The following is a 16,797-nucleotide window of genomic DNA, read 5'->3' on the forward strand; positions in this document are numbered from 1 at the left end:
GGGGTTTTTCAGGCAGAACATATTGATGGGCTATCCACAGGGTTGCTCATCAGTCACTAATCCTAATGCCAGCTGTTTTACACAGTAGGGGGACAGAAGCAGCTGTCTCCCTGTGTAGTGGCTAGACCTGGTAACTGCAGTTCAAATGTTGTTTACTTGAACAGGAGCTGAGCTGCAGGTGCGTGTGGCCACTACTACACACTGAATGGAGACATACTGCTCTCACAGGCCTGTTCACTGTGTAGAGTGGATGTTAAAGGGGTTATCCAGCGCTACAAAAACATGGCCACTTTCTTCCAGAGACAGCCCCACTCTTGTCTCCAGCTTGGGCGGGGTTTTGCTGCTCAGTTTCATTGAAGTAAATGGAGCTTAATTGCAAACCGCACCTGAACTGGAGACAACAATCATGTTGTCTCTGAAAGAAAGTGGCCATGTTTTATAGCACTGGATAACCCCTTTAAAGGGGAACTCTCAGCAGGTTAGACAAATTTAACCTGCTGATAGCCCCCTATAGCACAGGAGATGCTGAGGATGAAGGCATGTATCTTACCTTTCTCCTCGGCACTGTTCAGGTGCAGTTAGTAGTTTGCTCCACGGTCTGGTGAGACCATTAGGAGCACTGCCTGCTTCCATTGTGCTGATCCACCTCTGATCGGCCCGCCTCTCTCTAATTATAATCAATGGAGCAGGGAGGCCGGGGGAGGGCCAGATTGGCGCTATGGGGGCAGGCAGTATTTCTAAGACTGGAGCAAACTACTAACTGCACCAGAAAGGGGCCAAGGAGAAAGGTAAGAGAAATACTTTCCTCCTCGGCCTCTCCTGTGCAATATATTTGTCTAACCTGATAGTTTCCCTTTAAACAGCTGATTGTCAGTACAGTATGTTTTGCCCAGAAAAACCCTTTCAAAAAATCAAAGTGAACAGAAGTAAATAAAGTGATAAGTACCATATTTTCCAGTGTATAACCCCTGCGTTTAAGAAGATTGCCAGGGGTTCGCCTTATACGCCGGTCAGGCAGGGGTTGACTGCAGCTAAATTTTAAAAACAAACAAATATTTAACTCTCCTGGGGCCCACTCCCGGCCTCCACGCGCCTCCCGTACTGTTTCGGGCGCAGGTAATGTGACGTACACTACCTGTGCCGAAGACTGAGATCGCCAAACCTCTCCCGGGCAGCAGAGCGTCTCATCGGAGAGGCTCGGAGACGCTCGGCTGCCGGGAGAGCTTCAGGAGAATGAGAGGTGCCGGAAGTTCCTGAGCGTCTCTGAGCCTCTCCGATGAGAAGCTTGGCTGCCCGGGAGAGGTTCGGCGATCTCAGTCTCTGGCGCAGGTAGTGTACGTCACACTACCTACGCCGGGAACGGTATGGGAGGCGCACGGAGGCTGGGAACGGGCCCAAGGTGAGTTTTTTTTTTTTTTTTTTTTTTTATAATGGTCGCCCCATACGGTTTGTATGCGGCCATTTTTGAGCCCCCCCACTGTATGGGGCGACCATGTCTGGCGTATAAGACGACCCCCGACTTCTAAGAAGATTTTTCGGGGTTAAAAAGTCGTCTTATACGCCGGAAGATACGGTAAATCTTTGTGTTAATAAAGTAACATGGCTTATTACAACTTCAGTTGTTGCTATGACCTGAAACAGAGCAGGTTCTATTATACGGGTTTCTGTACGTCAGATCTGGTACATTAGCTACTTGGACAGAACAGAATTGCAGTCGTTTTTTTCTTCTTCTAAACTTTCCAGCGATATGACCACAACATTGCGCACATTTGTCAAATGGCTATTGGCCTCTAGAGTATTCCCTTAAGGGGGAGCGGGCACATCACGTTTTAACGCAGTGGAAAACTTTAACTATAGTTGTAGTAATGTGGATTTGCAGGAAGCTCAAACCTACATCATAAAACAAGTGAGAGAGGAAACGTAATCCTTTTCAGTAACCAGGAGCCAATTTTAGCCAGAAAAGAACCATGAAAGCAAAATTACTTCATTCGGCTTCCGCATTTAAAGGGCTCCTACAGTCACATAAAAGCAGTCCCACAGGCGGCAATTTAACAGTGCTGCCTGTTCCAATTCTCTAAACCGGTCACATTGCTTTCAGGGGGAAAGCAGCGGAGAAGCAGGTAAAAATTTATTCAGTAAATGTAATTATATAGCGTGGGCAATTCTGCACGTTGCAAAGCATTTACTAAACTAGACATCCAGGACATATAGTCCCTGCAGGCCCGGGGGGCAGAAGAAGAATCACTATGGGGGTATATAGAGAAACCACAGCTTTATTACAGAGTACAAAAGTTTCTTTACTCCACTAGGCACTGATCATATAGTGCCGCTCAATGAATAAGGGCCCTATTCCACGGGCCCGATCAACAGTGGGCCTTTTCCAAGGCCTGATGATTATTTAGCGAGGGCTGCAGGGACATCGTTACCGATGTCCTTGCAGCATACATTACCTAGCAGGGCTTCTCCTCTGCTCCATCTTCCTCACTGGGTCCCGCGGCGCAGCATCGGTGCGGCCTGACTGAGCTGTCAGACCGCTCATCCAATCACTGGCCGCGGCGGTCCCGGCCATTGATTGGCTGACAGCTCAGTCAGGTAGCACCGAAGTTGATGCTGCGCCACGGGACCCGAAGAGGAAGGCGGAGCGGAGAAGCCCTGCTAGGTAATGTATGCTGCTTCTCAAATCGTTGGTCGCCCGCCGCACACCGCTATTCCATGAAGCAATGCGCGGTGGGGGACCGATTATTTTAGGTTTGGGCCTAAATAAATGATCAGCCGATGACACCATCATCGGCTGATCGTTTTTTCTATTCTACCGAGCGATAATCGGCCTAATCGGGCCGATTCGGCCGATTATCGCTCCGTGGAATAGGCCCTTAAGTATGTACCTTTAGTTTTGGTGCAATAAATAGTAATGTTGAACAATCAAAAGCCTTTTCATACAACTTTTTTTTTGGTGCCGCATTGCTTTCCTGGAGATTTTCATTTAGGTGTAAACTAGTTATAAAGATTTCAGTACCGGTCTATAGGCATAGAAAAATAAAAGTCATCCAAACCCACAGCAGGACCAGCTGACTGTCTAACATGTATGAGGGTCTCCTGACTCTCGACAACAGGGTCAGCTGTTTAAAGTGTCACTGTTGTATAAAATTTTTTGCAGATTTTAAGAGTACAGGCGATTTTAAGAAACTTTGTAATTGGGTTTATTAGCCAAATTTTTTTTTATCATGAAAAAGCAGTTTGAAGCTCCCCTGCCCCCGTCTTCATGGTTTTCTTATGGAGACGGGAGGGGAAGAGGGAGATGAGGCACCAAAACAGGACAACAAAGAGTTAATTTACAGCTACGTCACCTGTCTATCTCCTCTGAAGTCAGCACTGACCTCTGAAAACCGGCTTTCATACAGGTCCCGCTGTGTAATCCGTTGTTCTCTGTTGGCGACTAATCTCCCTCTTCCCCCCTCCCATCTCCATAGGTTACACAGGGCACGACTGATGTAAAAGAGTGGAGATTTCCTGATAATGAGCAGTGAATGAGAGAAAGGAGAGAGGAGGGAGGGACCTGGGGAAAGTCTTTTTGAATGCAGACAATGGCATATTTGCCTAATAAACCCAATTACAAAGTTTCTTAAAATCGCCTTTTTGATTTTTTGCAAAAAAATAAAATAAAATACGACAGTGACACTTTAAGGGTCCAGTCTGCAGGCATCATGGTCTGAGAAGATTGATATATAGATTTGTAGGGAAAGTTCCAAGAGACCTCTGCTTAATCTGTTCTAAGTAGTCATGTGGGCGGTCCGGCTCAGTGACCAATAGCCATCTGTTGTATCTGTATGCATAGAGAGAACTGTCAATCTTTTAGCAGGACCGCCCATTTGACTACGTAGGCCAGAATGAGCAGAGGTTAACATGAATAAATGACAAGTAGTGCTGAACGGACTTGCCAGCAACGTTCTCCGAAACTGAATCCTCTGCATTGGACTCCTGGCAGCTGGACAAGTTGTATCCATGTTTTCCAGGCAGCCCTAGGGCAGCATCAAACTCTTGTTCCATTACATAATGTCTGCAGATTGTACCGCATTCAAAGTGTGACAGGTTCCCTTTAACTCCTCCTCTATCCATTCAGGACAAATAAATACTACCCGAGCCTAACATACATGTACATGGAGGGATCAAGAGAGACAGCTGTGACAAGTAAACATTTGGCCAACATCTATATCATTTGTGATAAGGTCCGATAGGCTTCTATTGTACCTCTATATGTCTATGCCAAAGGCACCTCTGCCGACCAGCTATTAGTCAGAACCATGATGGTTACTGCAGCTTATCCCCATTAAAGGGGTTATTCAGCGCTACAAAAACATGGCCACTTTCTTTCAGAGACAGCACCATTCTTGTGTACAGTCTGGTGTAGGTTTTGTAACTCAGTTCCATTAAAGTAAATGGAGCAAACCACACCTGAGAGCGGTGCGGTCTCTGGAAGAAAGTGGCCACGTTTTTCTAACACTGGATAACCCCTTTAGCTTTAAAAGGGTTGGCTACTTTATAGTAAACTGGGTCAATGTAACTGTACTCACTGTATATACTGCTGTATATAGCTCCCTGTGTACCTCATAGAGCTAAAATCAGACTCTCCTCCTCCAGGCTGGGCTGTCCTGCTCTGTGGTGTTTCTGTCCATAAGATGGCCAACATGGAGGAGCATGTGACCATACCCGCCCCCATAGACATATACAGGCTCAGTGGTGGATACTGGGGGCTGGGCATGGTCACATGCTCCTCCATGTCGGCCATCTTAAGGAAAGGCTCAACACAGAGCAAGGCAGTCCAGCCTAGAGGAGGGGAGCCTGATATTACTCTATGAGGTACACAGGGAGCTGCTGTCAGTATATACAGTGAGTTCACTTACTAACACTGTACACAACTATTTTACTATAACGTGGTCAACCTCTTTAATGAAGGCTGAGCTGCAGTACCTCTAAATGGCCACTACATAATGTATGGAGCCAGGGCCGGCCTTAGGGGTGTGCGAGCAGTGCGGCTGCACAGGGCGCTGTGCACTCCCAGCAGGAAGGGGCGCCACCTGCTTCCCCCTGAGGCCATATATCGCCGGCACAGCAGCCTTCCTGAGTGTCAGCAAGGAGAAGCCTTCTCTCTCCCAGACATGTGACTGCAGCCTGGCCCCTTCCCCCGCCCCCCACAGCGTCTCCCGGCTCACAGATGCCCCCGCCCCCTCTCCCTCCAGACAGAGACATCAGCAGTGTGATCCTCCACTCTACCTCCTCCACCTCCTCCTCATGGGCAGAGACATCGTCCACTGATCCTTCTGTGTGAGTATATGTATGTATCTGTCTGTGTGTATGTCTGTGTGTTAGTGGAGTGTGTGTTAGTGCTCTGTGTGGTGTGTGTGGAATACAACAACAACTCCCAGCATGCTCCTGTGTGGTGTGTGTGGAATACAACAACAATTCCCATAATGCTCCTGTGTGGCGTGTGTGGAATACAACTCCCAGCATGCTCCTGTGTGGTGTGTATGGAATACAACAACTCCTCCCAGCATGCTCCTGTGTGGTGTGTATGGAATACAACAACTCCTCCCAGCATGCTCCTGTGTGGTGTATGTGGAATACAACAACTCCCAGCATGCTCCTGTGTGGTGTGTGTGGAATACAACAACAACTCCCAGCATGCTCCTGTGTGGTGTGTGTGGAATACAACAACAACTCCCAGCATGCTCCTGTGTGGTGTGTGTGGAATACAACTCCCAGCTTGCTCCTGTGTGGTGTGTGTGGAATACAACAACAACTCCCAGCATGCTCCTTTGTGGTGTGTGTGTGGAATACAACAACTCCCAGCATGCTCCTGTGTGGTGTGTGTGGAATACAACTCCCAGCTTGCTCCTGTGTGGTGTGTGTGTAGAATACAACTCCCAGCATGCTCCTGTGTGGTGTGTGTGTGTGGAATACAACAACTCCCAGCATGCTCCTGTGTGGTGTGTGTGGAATACAACTCCCAGCATGCTCCTGTGTGGTGTGTGTGTGTGTGGAATACAACAACTCCCAGCATGCTCCTGTGTGGTGTGTGTGTGTGTGTGGAATACAACAACTCCCAGCATGCTCCTGTGTGGTGTGTGTGGAATACAACAACTCCCATCATGCTCCTGTGTGGCGCGTGTGGAATACAACAACAACTTCCATCATGCTCCTGTGTGGTGTGTGTGTGTGGAATACAACAACTCCCAGCATGCTCCTGTGTGGTGTGTGTGGAATACAACTCCCAGCATGCTCCTGTGTGGTGTGTGTGTGTGTAATACAACAACTCCCAGCATGCTCCTGTGTGGTGTGTGTGGAATACAACAACTCCCATCATGCTCCTGTGTGGCGCGTGTGGAATACAACAACAACTTCCATCATGCTCCTGTGTGGTGTGTGTGTGTGGAATACAACAACTCCCAGCATGCTCCTGTGTGGTGTGTGTGGAATACAACTCCCAGCTTGCTCCTGTGTGGTGTGTGTGAAATACAACAACGACTCCCAGCTTGCTCCTGTGTGGTGTGTGTGGAATACAACAACTCCCAGCATGCTCCTGTGTGGTGTGTGTGGAATACAACAACTCCCAGCATGCTCCTGTGTGGTGTGTGTGGAATACAACAACTCCCAGCATGCTCCTGTGTGGTGTGTGTGGAATACAACAACAACTCCCAGCATGCTCCTGTGTGGTGTGTGTGGAATACAACAACAACTCCCAGCATGCTCCTGTGTGGTGTGTGTGGAATACAACAACAACTCCCAGCATGCTCCTGTGTGGTGTGTGTGGAATACAACAACTCCCAGCATGCTCCTGTGTGGTGTGTGTGGAATACAACAACTCCCAGCATGCTCCTGTGTGGTGTGTGTGGAATACAACAACTCCCAGCATGCTCCTCTGTGGTGTGTGTGGAATACAACAACTCCCAGCATGCTCCTGTGTGGTGTGTGTGGAATACAACTCCCAGCATGCTCCTGTGTGGTGTGTGTGTGGAATACAACAACTCCCAGCATGCTCCTGTGTGGTGTGTGTGGAATACAACAACTACTCCCAGCATGCTCCTGTGTGGTGTGTGTGGAATACAACAACTCCCAGCATGCTCCTGTGTGGTGTGTGTGGAATACAACAACAACTCCCAGCATGCTCCTGTGTGGTGTGTGTGGAATACAACTCCCAGCTTGCTCCTGTGTGGTGTGTGTGTGGAATACAACAACTCCCAGCATGCTCCTGTGTGTGGTGTGTGTGTGTGGGGGGGGAATACAACAACTACTCCCAGCATGCTCCTGTGTGGTGTGTGTGGAATACAACAACTCCCAGCATGCTCCTGTGTGATATGTGTGGAATACAACAACAACTCCCAGCATGCTCCTGTGTGATATGTGTGGAATACAACAACAACTCCCAGCATTCTCCTGTGTGGTGTGTGTGGAATACAACAACTCCCAGCATGCTCCTGTGTGGTGTGTGTGTAATACAACAACTCCCAACATGCTCCTGTGTGGTGTGTGTGGAATACAACAACTCCCAGCATGCTCCTGTGTGGCTGTGTGTGTCTGTGTAAGCAGTATAAGTGTCTGCATGTGTATATGTGACTGTATCTGTTTGTGTGTAAGCAGTATATACAGTGTGTGTCTTTAAGAGATAGGCTTGGGGTGGGCTACAATCAGCCGGGGGGGGGGGGGCGCCAAAAGAATATTCTGCACAGGGCGCCATCTACCCTGTATGAAGCTCTCTGCTTCCAGGATTGTCCTCTATGTTTGCCTGGTGGCAAAGATCTGATCAGTGGCATGCTGGGTGTTCACCTCACCTATCTAATCCTTATAATGAGGACAGGTCGTTAATACATTTTGCCCAGGAAAACCCCATTAACAAACACACGGAATTCAGGAGAGCTATCATGTAGGGTGTATAATGTATTCCTCACATGGCACAACTATATATTTACCATATTAATAGGCACACAACTATACATTTACCATATTACAAAGCACACAACTATACATTTACTATATGAATCTAAAACAACTGGTCCAAACATTGAAAAAAAAAAAAAAAATAGCAACTTGGTGACAGCTGCTCTTCGATATAAACTTCTCGAGCTAATAAAATCAGACACTAGTACTAAAGAGATGAACAAACCTCCATTACTCCAAAGGAGGTCAATAAAATGTTGACAGTATGGGATCTTTATGGAGCCAGAGGAGATATGTATCCATGGGTATCAACAGAAATGGCTCCCAAACTCTTAGGTGCCAGCTGTTATTTTATGAAGACTTTGGCTACCAGGCCCCTGGGTCTTGTCTACCACACACCAGAAGTAGTAATAAAACTATTCGCTAAGCAACAACTTCATTAAATGCTTTATAAGCAGCTACAGAAAACCATCAAACTACAGTAACAAGGAATACACGGCTGTGTGAACAGACACTAAAGCCGATCTTTAATTAACCTGTCACCAGTGCCTCCTATTTATTCCAGGTTGTAGCCGTGTAACACACGAAATGGGAAGAGCCATAAAGCGCCCCTGTACTCTGCAAGTGCTGTGAAAAGTCACCACCAAAGGGGTCGGGGTTCTGTTTGCTTTGTGTAGTCTCTGGTCATATGTGTGGTCTTTATACACAGTATAACCCACAACTATTGTACATAAAGACAGCACAAGGATGACAATGAAACAGCTTATAAGTATACAAAACCAACTTACAGATATTCATTCCCCAGAAATATACAGTATATTGATTAAAAAAAATTTGCAGTATGAGGGTATTTTAATTGCATCTAAATGTCTCATGGTTGTGTGCGCCGCACATTACATGGTACACTGGCAGTAAGGCGCTGAAGAGCGTGTGGCCATCCACCATACAGTTATCTACAGTCTGCAATGCAACTTCAGGCTGGGTTCACACGCAGTATGACACCAGCCGTGTCACAGGACGGCCGTTGTTAGGGACGTTCATCCCGGCTGGTACTGCAATACCCGCTAGATGAACTTAATTTCTTTTGAATTGGTATGTGGGCGCATCCGTGTGTGCCCGCATTACTATTCACCATAACAGACAATGTAGAGTGCGTCCTGAGGTACTACAGATGGAAAAAAAATCTGTTTTTAAATCAACTGTTCTCAGAAAGTTACAGTACATACTTATAAATTATTTTTACTTAAAAAAAAATATCCAGTACTCCAGTACTTATCAGCTGCTGTATGTCCTGCATGAAGTGGTGTATTCTTTCCAGTCTGACACAGTGCTCTCTGCTGCCACCTCTGTCCATGTCAGGAACTGTGCAGAGCAGAAGATGTTTTCTATGGGCATTTGCTACTGCTCTGGAGGGCATACAGCAGTTGTAAATTACTGGAAGACTTATTTTTTAAAAAAAAATAGAAGTAATTTACAAATCTGTTTAACCCTTTCACAACGATGCCTCAATGCCCAGGTCGTTTTAGGATATCAGCTTATGGGATCATAATGATTGCATAAGCTGATGTCCCTGTGTCTGCCACCTCTCCTCCGTCCCCTGCCGCTGTTACAATCTTGTGACAGTGGCAGGGGAGAGAAGGGAGGGGGCAGAGATCGCAGCCTGGCACGCCGTGTCTTCCCTCCCTCCATCGGCCTCCGTAGCCAGGAAACCGAAGCCTGAGGCTTTCGGTTTCCATGGCTACCATCGGGGCTCTGCGATCACTTCGCAGAGCCCCGATGGACACCTGCAGAGAATTCTCCCTCTGTAGAGGGAGAATTCTCTGTCAGGAGCCCTATAGATGCTGCGGTCGCGCTGACCGCAGTATCTATAGGGTTAACTCTCAGCACCGGAATGTGCCGAGAGTTGCGGCGGGGCCCCGGCTATCACTGTAGCTCCTGCGCCTGTGTCATCCTGGATCGTTACTTAACGTTGCTGCAGCATCAGGCATAGACTGCAGTGACGTTAATTAACTGTGGAGCAGCAGGAGGAGGTTAACTTAGTGACACCAGTTTATTTAAACAATTTATTTTCTTTCTTTTTTTTTTTCTCAGAGTACCCCTTTAAGGTATTTTTTATTTATTTTTCTTGTTCTCGCTAGTATTTCTAAAGAGAGGAAAACAAAAGAAAACTTTAAAATAAACAGCACAAAGGATAATGTGGGTCACGGCAGGCAGATGTGGGTAATAGCAATACTTATCTGATAAAATTAAACCCAAACTGCAGCGAGCAGACGCACAAAGCACAAACAGATGAAGAAAACAACAGGTGCAAGCAACGTGGCTCACAAGTTCACCAGACATTCTCATGCTAATGGAAGGTGTCAATGACAACAGATTCTCCTTAGGCACCAATTAATATCATCATTGTTTTCATGTTTGTAAGGCTGCAGCTAAACGCGGGGTGCTATGTTGTACAATTATAGGCGACTATGTCACAATAACTGGAGAGAGAGAACTAATAAGATACATAGCAAGAGTAACAAGCTATCCTGGTAATGTCAAACAACTCCATGTATTCCTGTAGTATAAAGCTGGCTATACGTTATAGCTGTCGGCTGACCATCATTTGCCTGACAGTTATCTGTTCTGCTGCCCCATATATATCTACACAGCTCGGCTGACTGCCAAGCACCTCTAAGCAGCTTCTCTCTCTAAGAACAAATGGATCCAAAATCATCAACTATTCTCTGCCACCACATCTGGGGTGAGTCAGGAGGCCCCCATACATAGTAGCTGTATTCTCTCCAGTCTGACACGGTGCTCTCTGCTGCCACCTCTGTCTATGTCAAGAACTGTCAAGAGAAAACCCTCTCCTGCTCTCCAGACTGGAAAGAATACAACTTCCTGCAGGACATACAGCAGCTGATAAATACTGGAAGACTTGAGATTTTTTTTTATAGAAGTAAAATCACAAATCTCACTTTGTGGCACCAAATGATTTGAATTTTTTTTTTTTGTGAACAACCCTTTTAAGAAATGCAACTCCATGGGTAACTCTAATGAGAGCTTTTTTTTGTACCCCCATCTAATTTTCTATAAACCAATAATGTATACAAAATAATAAACTATTCAAGATATGTTGCAAAAGGAAATGCTTTTTTCTCACATATCAAGCTCCACTCAAGCTTTCCCTCAATCCAGCTTACACAGAGCAATGGTTCGGAAGCTCTGCACTCACTGAAAAACAGCTCCAAAAACTACTTAAGTAAGATCATATTATACAGAGAAGGGCTGCAGAGAGTCTGACCATACAAAGGGTCAAAAAAAAAAATGTTATAATGCCCTATACAGTCTACTGCTGCAATCTGTAGGAGAAGGATCTAAAGGAGGAAAGATTACCGATACTAGGATTCCCTGCTGATACATTAGAAGCAGGCACAGAATACTGGGCTGGAGGATAGAGAACAGTGCTCCTGAGTGTGTGTAAGACTATGACAGTATGTAGCAACCACCCCTATAGCACTAAGGGAGACACAGGGTAAGGGGTATGAGAAACAACGTGGTTAGGAACATTACTACACATATTATGGAATGAAAAGTATGCTTTAAAACACAACATAAATTAATTCCCAATACCCACAGAATAGGTCATAAGTACAGTATTTTCCTGCATATAAGACTACTTTTTAACCCAGGAAAATCTTCACAGAAGTCAGGGGCATGTCTTATACGCAGTGCGTAGCCTATTTTAACTGGAAAAGTTGGGGGTTGTCTTATATGCTGGAAAATACGGTAGTTGGCTGGTGGAGATCCAACCACATGGACCCCAACCGATTAAGAATGGAGGTCAATTGTCCACTGAGTGAATGGCGCAGTAGTATACATGCTCGATCACTGCGCAAATTAACTTTCTATGGGAGCTCTGATATAGCCGAGTTCAGTGTTATAGAATGTTTACACATTGAAAACCGATGGAACGGCAGTCGCACATATGCACTGATACTCTTTTCACTTACCTGACAACTGACCCCCGTTCTTGTGATCGATGGGGGATAATGTTTAGGTTATGTGCACGCAATGTATTTTTTAGGCTATGTTGACACATATTTATTGGACAGCCGTCATTTAACTGCAAATAACGGCCGTTATTTGCAGTTAACTGACTGCCATCCACTAAAAACAGCCACCATTTCGACGGTGTGTGAACATAGCCTTAGGGTGCGTTCACACGTACAGGATCCGCAGTAGATTTGTTCTGTTATTTAGATCAAAACTGCTGCGGATTTGCACCATAAAAGCTGCTGCGATACAGTACGTGTTTAGCTTCACACGTACTGGATTCATAGCGGATTTCACGCTGCGGATTCCCAGCAAAATTCGCTGCGGATCGAGTGTCAGTGCATCCCTATGAGAATACATAACATAACATGACAACCCGTGTATATAAGTTAACCCCCAGGCGGCCGGAGCATACATCACCTGCTTTGGGGGTTCCCAGCGTCTACTCATCCTGCTCAGCCAATCAGTGCGCTGCCCCGCCACAGTCACTGATTGGCTGAGCGTGACGTCCTGCCGGGAACGAGGAGGTGATGTATGCTCCGGCTTTTTTTTTTTGCATTTGGACTGTTTAGGGTCTTTTTTTTTAACATGTTTTTAAAATGGAGGTTTTGAGACTGTTTTATGGACAAAGAAAAAACATAACATAAAAACAGTGTGTACATAACCTTAATTTAGGCATAACCCCTTTAAACATATGATACAACACACCTATTCACTATATACAGTATGTAACGTGGTTCTGGAATGTGCACATTTTGCAAGTTTCCATAGATGCCTCATGATACATCATGACTACGGCTAGTCTATCTCGGAGCTGGAATGGATTGCAGTCACAGCCGAGGAGCCCAAGATTAAAATCAGTCAAGAAAGACTTTAGGTATTTGAACCGCTGACATATATCATTGGAGCTGAGTGCTCTTCAGTAGCAGCCGTCAGCAGCGCTGACAAGACGAGTTTCTCTAAAGTGTCTGATGAGAATAAGAGGGGGAGGGGGGGGACACAGCAATCTTACCTGCGTGATTTAAAAGGGTCTCCAGCTCTTCTTTAGCCACAACCATTCTCAGCTTGTCACTGCTGTCAATGACAAAAATAATAGCCTGGCCTTCTCTGCAACATGGAAAGACAGGAAACAGATCTATTGTGGAGAATATAATTCATGGCAAGAACAGGTACAGAACAAGCAGGTGTTACTTCTATCACTCGCATTAACCGGCTCACCCGAAACAGATTAAACTTTGCCGTTCTACCTGGACAGTCAGCAAGGTGCTGAATCCAGTACTGTATCCTTATAAAGTGACATCCCCACATATATAACTATACACAGCTTTCATCTGGACTATATTATATGTAACACAGGTTTCGTGTTGACTTTGACTTTTGTAGGCATAAAGTTTAGGGGACTTATCAATATGGCTTCACATTGGCTCGTTCTGGGTAATACTGTACAGTAAAAAGGGTTCAAGCTGGGGTAAAAAACATAAAAAAAAAAAAAAAAGTTCTGTCCGCTGATGCTGTTCTGACAGAGCCCGGTCCTGGTACACAGCACTTACTGGTCTTGTCCTTTAGATATGTGCACGCTACGGGATCCCGATGGAACACCCACCACAGATTCCACAGCTCGCACTTGCTCGCTGCCAACCGCATGTCCACTGCTCCCATAGGCTTCATTCTATGGTTTGCCAGATTCCACCCGGGTTCATTCTTCGGGCAGACGGCGGAATCTGGCAAACCATAGAATGAAGCCAATGGGAGCAGCGGAGATGCGCGTGGCCGCTGCGGAATCCGTGGCAGTTGTTCAGTTGGGATTCTGTAGTGTGTACACAAGGGCCAGTTCAGCCAATCAATGGCTGAGGCGGATCACTGCAACATGAGCAGGCACTTTTCTTCCTTGTGTTGGGAAAGAGACCAGAAAGTGCTGTTCAGCGAGACCAATCAGACCAACCAATTTGTCAAGTGAGCATGTTAGTACATTTTTTATTTTATTTTTTTTACTGTTTTTACCTCAGCATAAGCCCATCACTAAAAAGTCTACTGTAAAGTCTACACTGTGAAAACTGTAAAAAGTATTAGGGTTAATTCACATTACGGAATCAGCTCGAAATTTAAGCGTCTGCACAGCGGACTCCGCTTGAAGCTCTGTCTGTCCCATTGATTCAATAGGATATCCTATTGAATCAATTTAAGACTCCGCTTAAATTTTGGGCTGATTCCATAGGGCCCTATTCCACGGGCCGATTATCGTTTGCATAATCGTTAACGATAAACGATCCAAACGACCGCTATTACGAAAGACCTGAAATCGTTCACCCATTTACATGGAAAGATAATCGTTACTTATGATCGTTCTTGAGGTCGTCTTGTCGTCGCTATTGCGTTCGTTACTACTACTTCTTATTCAATGCGAACGATTTGCGAACAAGCAACGATAAAAATCAGTCCAGGTCTTATTGAACAATCAACGATTTCTCGTTCGGTCGTTAGTCGTTAACTGCTATTCAAACGAACGATTATCGTTTAGATTCAAACGATTTAACGATAATCTGAACGATAATTGTCCGGTGGAATAGGGCCCATAGGGTGAACAGACCCCAATAGACACAATCCCTGTCCTGACTGCAGTTTAAATGATTAAAGGGGTTATCAAGAGCTACAAAAACATGGCCACTTTCTTCCAGAGACAGCACCACTCTTGTCTCCAGCTTGGGCGGGGGTTTGCTGCTCAGTTCCATTGAAGCGAATGGAGCTTAATTGGAGACCTCACCTGAACTGGAGACAAGAGTCGTGTCGTCTCTGAAAGAAAGTGGCCACGTTTTTGTAGCTCTTGATAACCCCTTTAAGTTGACTGTCTGGGATTTGCCATGCGATCAACATTACCAGGCTTCATCACTGGTGTTTTTCTCATTCTTAACAATCTGATGAAGCCCGGTAATGGTGATCACATGGTAAAGCCCAGACAGTCAAGTTGGACAGAATGGCAGAGTCCGCATAATCAATTAGGCTTGAATTATGTAAACAAAGAAACGCAACAAAACTGCGTATGTGCGAACGCAGCCTAGGAATACGGTGATTGTGCATATGTGGTTAAAGACAGACATGATATCACAGATACCCATTTTATATTCCAGCTAATACGCATCTAAATGGAAAAAGCTGACAAATCCCCCCAAAAGTCAGACTGATGTCTGTATATTCCCCACAAATATGTCCGTAGTTTCCTTTTACTATTGTTTCTTCAAGTGACATTTATGATTAAAGTAAACAAGCGCAAATATTTAACCTTCAGAACCGCAAGCTCCGCCAGACATTTTTATGATTCAGGAGACATTCGCTGTCACAGAAATACAGCCGGGGAGAAGCTCGGCCTTTTCAAGCGCTCGCAGATAGATCTGAAAGCTGTAAATCAGTTTCATACACTGTTTCATACAGTGTTTGATTTTGACACTTATGGAGATAGTGATGGTGATGTGAGAGGTTGGAGCACTCATCTGGGCATCACGGGAAAGGTGGAAGGCTCCAGAGAGGGGGAGGGGGGCACTATAACTAGATCCCAGCAAGATAGGGCTTGTTATAAAAGCTTATAAAACTATTCTATAGATAGACAGATATCTCACAGAAAGTCCCACTAATTTACACATCTTTGCATAATGAAACGGATATCTGTACATGGCTGCGGAGGATAGTGTAGGTAAATATAGGCTGCAGGGAACAGGTTATGTATGGTCTAGCACTCCAAGGGATCGTAAAAAAATTAGATTTAAAAAAAAAAATAAAAAAAAATTAATCAGACACAGGAAAATGCCACGTTAAAGCATTGAGGGAAAATACCTTCAGCAAGTATGCCATTTTATGTTCACTGGTGATTCCTCTATGTTAGTTTTATGCCAATTGTTATTTGTTAGATGTTATTTTTACTGTACCCTGGAGTGCTGGACTATCAGTTTCCTAAAAAAAACAAACAAAAAAAACAACAAAAAACTTTTGTCTTTAGAATTGATAAATAGCGGATAAGAGTCTATTTTCTTTCCCCCTGTGCTTCTCTTTCTCATTCTTTCTATCGCGGGAGATCTCTTCAGCTTACTATGTTATTGGAAAATGTGAAACGGGTTGGGCGGTGTCCGTGGCCTCTCCAACGTGAACCCTATCAGTATACACAGTTTTTGTTTATGGACTTGACGTTCTTCAAGATATTCAACCATGTTTATCTCTGTCAATTTACTGGTCCACGGTGCGTGGAGTCCGCTGTATGTCGTTTAACCCAACGGTGTGGATAAATAAAGAATAAAAAAAAAATAGCGGATAAGAGGGTGAGGGAGGGGTCTGTGTGAAATACCGTTTTTCTAAAGACTAGGCTCTGATAAGTTGCGTATATTAAATCAGATGCACTTGGGAGGTATGAGAGTGGGGGGCCCGAGTGGTCAGACTCCTCCCTGATTACACTCTTAGGCTGGGTTCACACACTGTATACTTCAGGCAGTATTTGGTCCTCAAGTCAGGTCCTCATAGCAACCAAAACCAGGAGTGGATTGAAAACACAGAAAGGCTCTGTTCACACAATGTTGAAATTGAGTGGATGGCCGTCATATAACGGTAAATAACTGCCATTATTTCAATATAACAGCCGTTGTTTTAAAATAACAGCAAAAATTTGCCATTAAATGACGGCCATCCACTCAATTACAACATTGTGTGAACAGATCCTTTCTGTGTTTTCAATCCACTCCTGGTTTTGGTTGCTATACAGCCTCACAAATACAGCCTCAAATATACATAGTGTGAACCCAGCCTAAGGGTATAAACCCACACACCGTATACACAGCGTATTTACTG

General features: G+C 45.2%; 1 protein-coding gene across 2 annotated transcripts in view; it reads right to left on the bottom strand.

Moving 5' to 3' along the window:
• The window catches only part of ARL6 (ARF like GTPase 6), a 78,860-nt gene that overhangs the window by 46,218 nt on the left and 15,845 nt on the right, over window positions 1-16,797 (bottom strand). For both annotated transcript variants that reach the window (XM_069945177.1, XM_069945178.1), the window contains exon 5: window positions 12,983-13,077. In XM_069945177.1, the coding sequence (XP_069801278.1) occupies window positions 12,983-13,077 (95 nt within the window). The remainder of the gene's footprint in view (window positions 1-12,982; window positions 13,078-16,797) is intronic.

The sequence above is a fragment of the Dendropsophus ebraccatus genome, chromosome 11 (assembly GCF_027789765.1).
Source record: "Dendropsophus ebraccatus isolate aDenEbr1 chromosome 11, aDenEbr1.pat, whole genome shotgun sequence".
NCBI classification, from domain to species: Eukaryota; Metazoa; Chordata; class Amphibia; order Anura; family Hylidae; genus Dendropsophus; species Dendropsophus ebraccatus.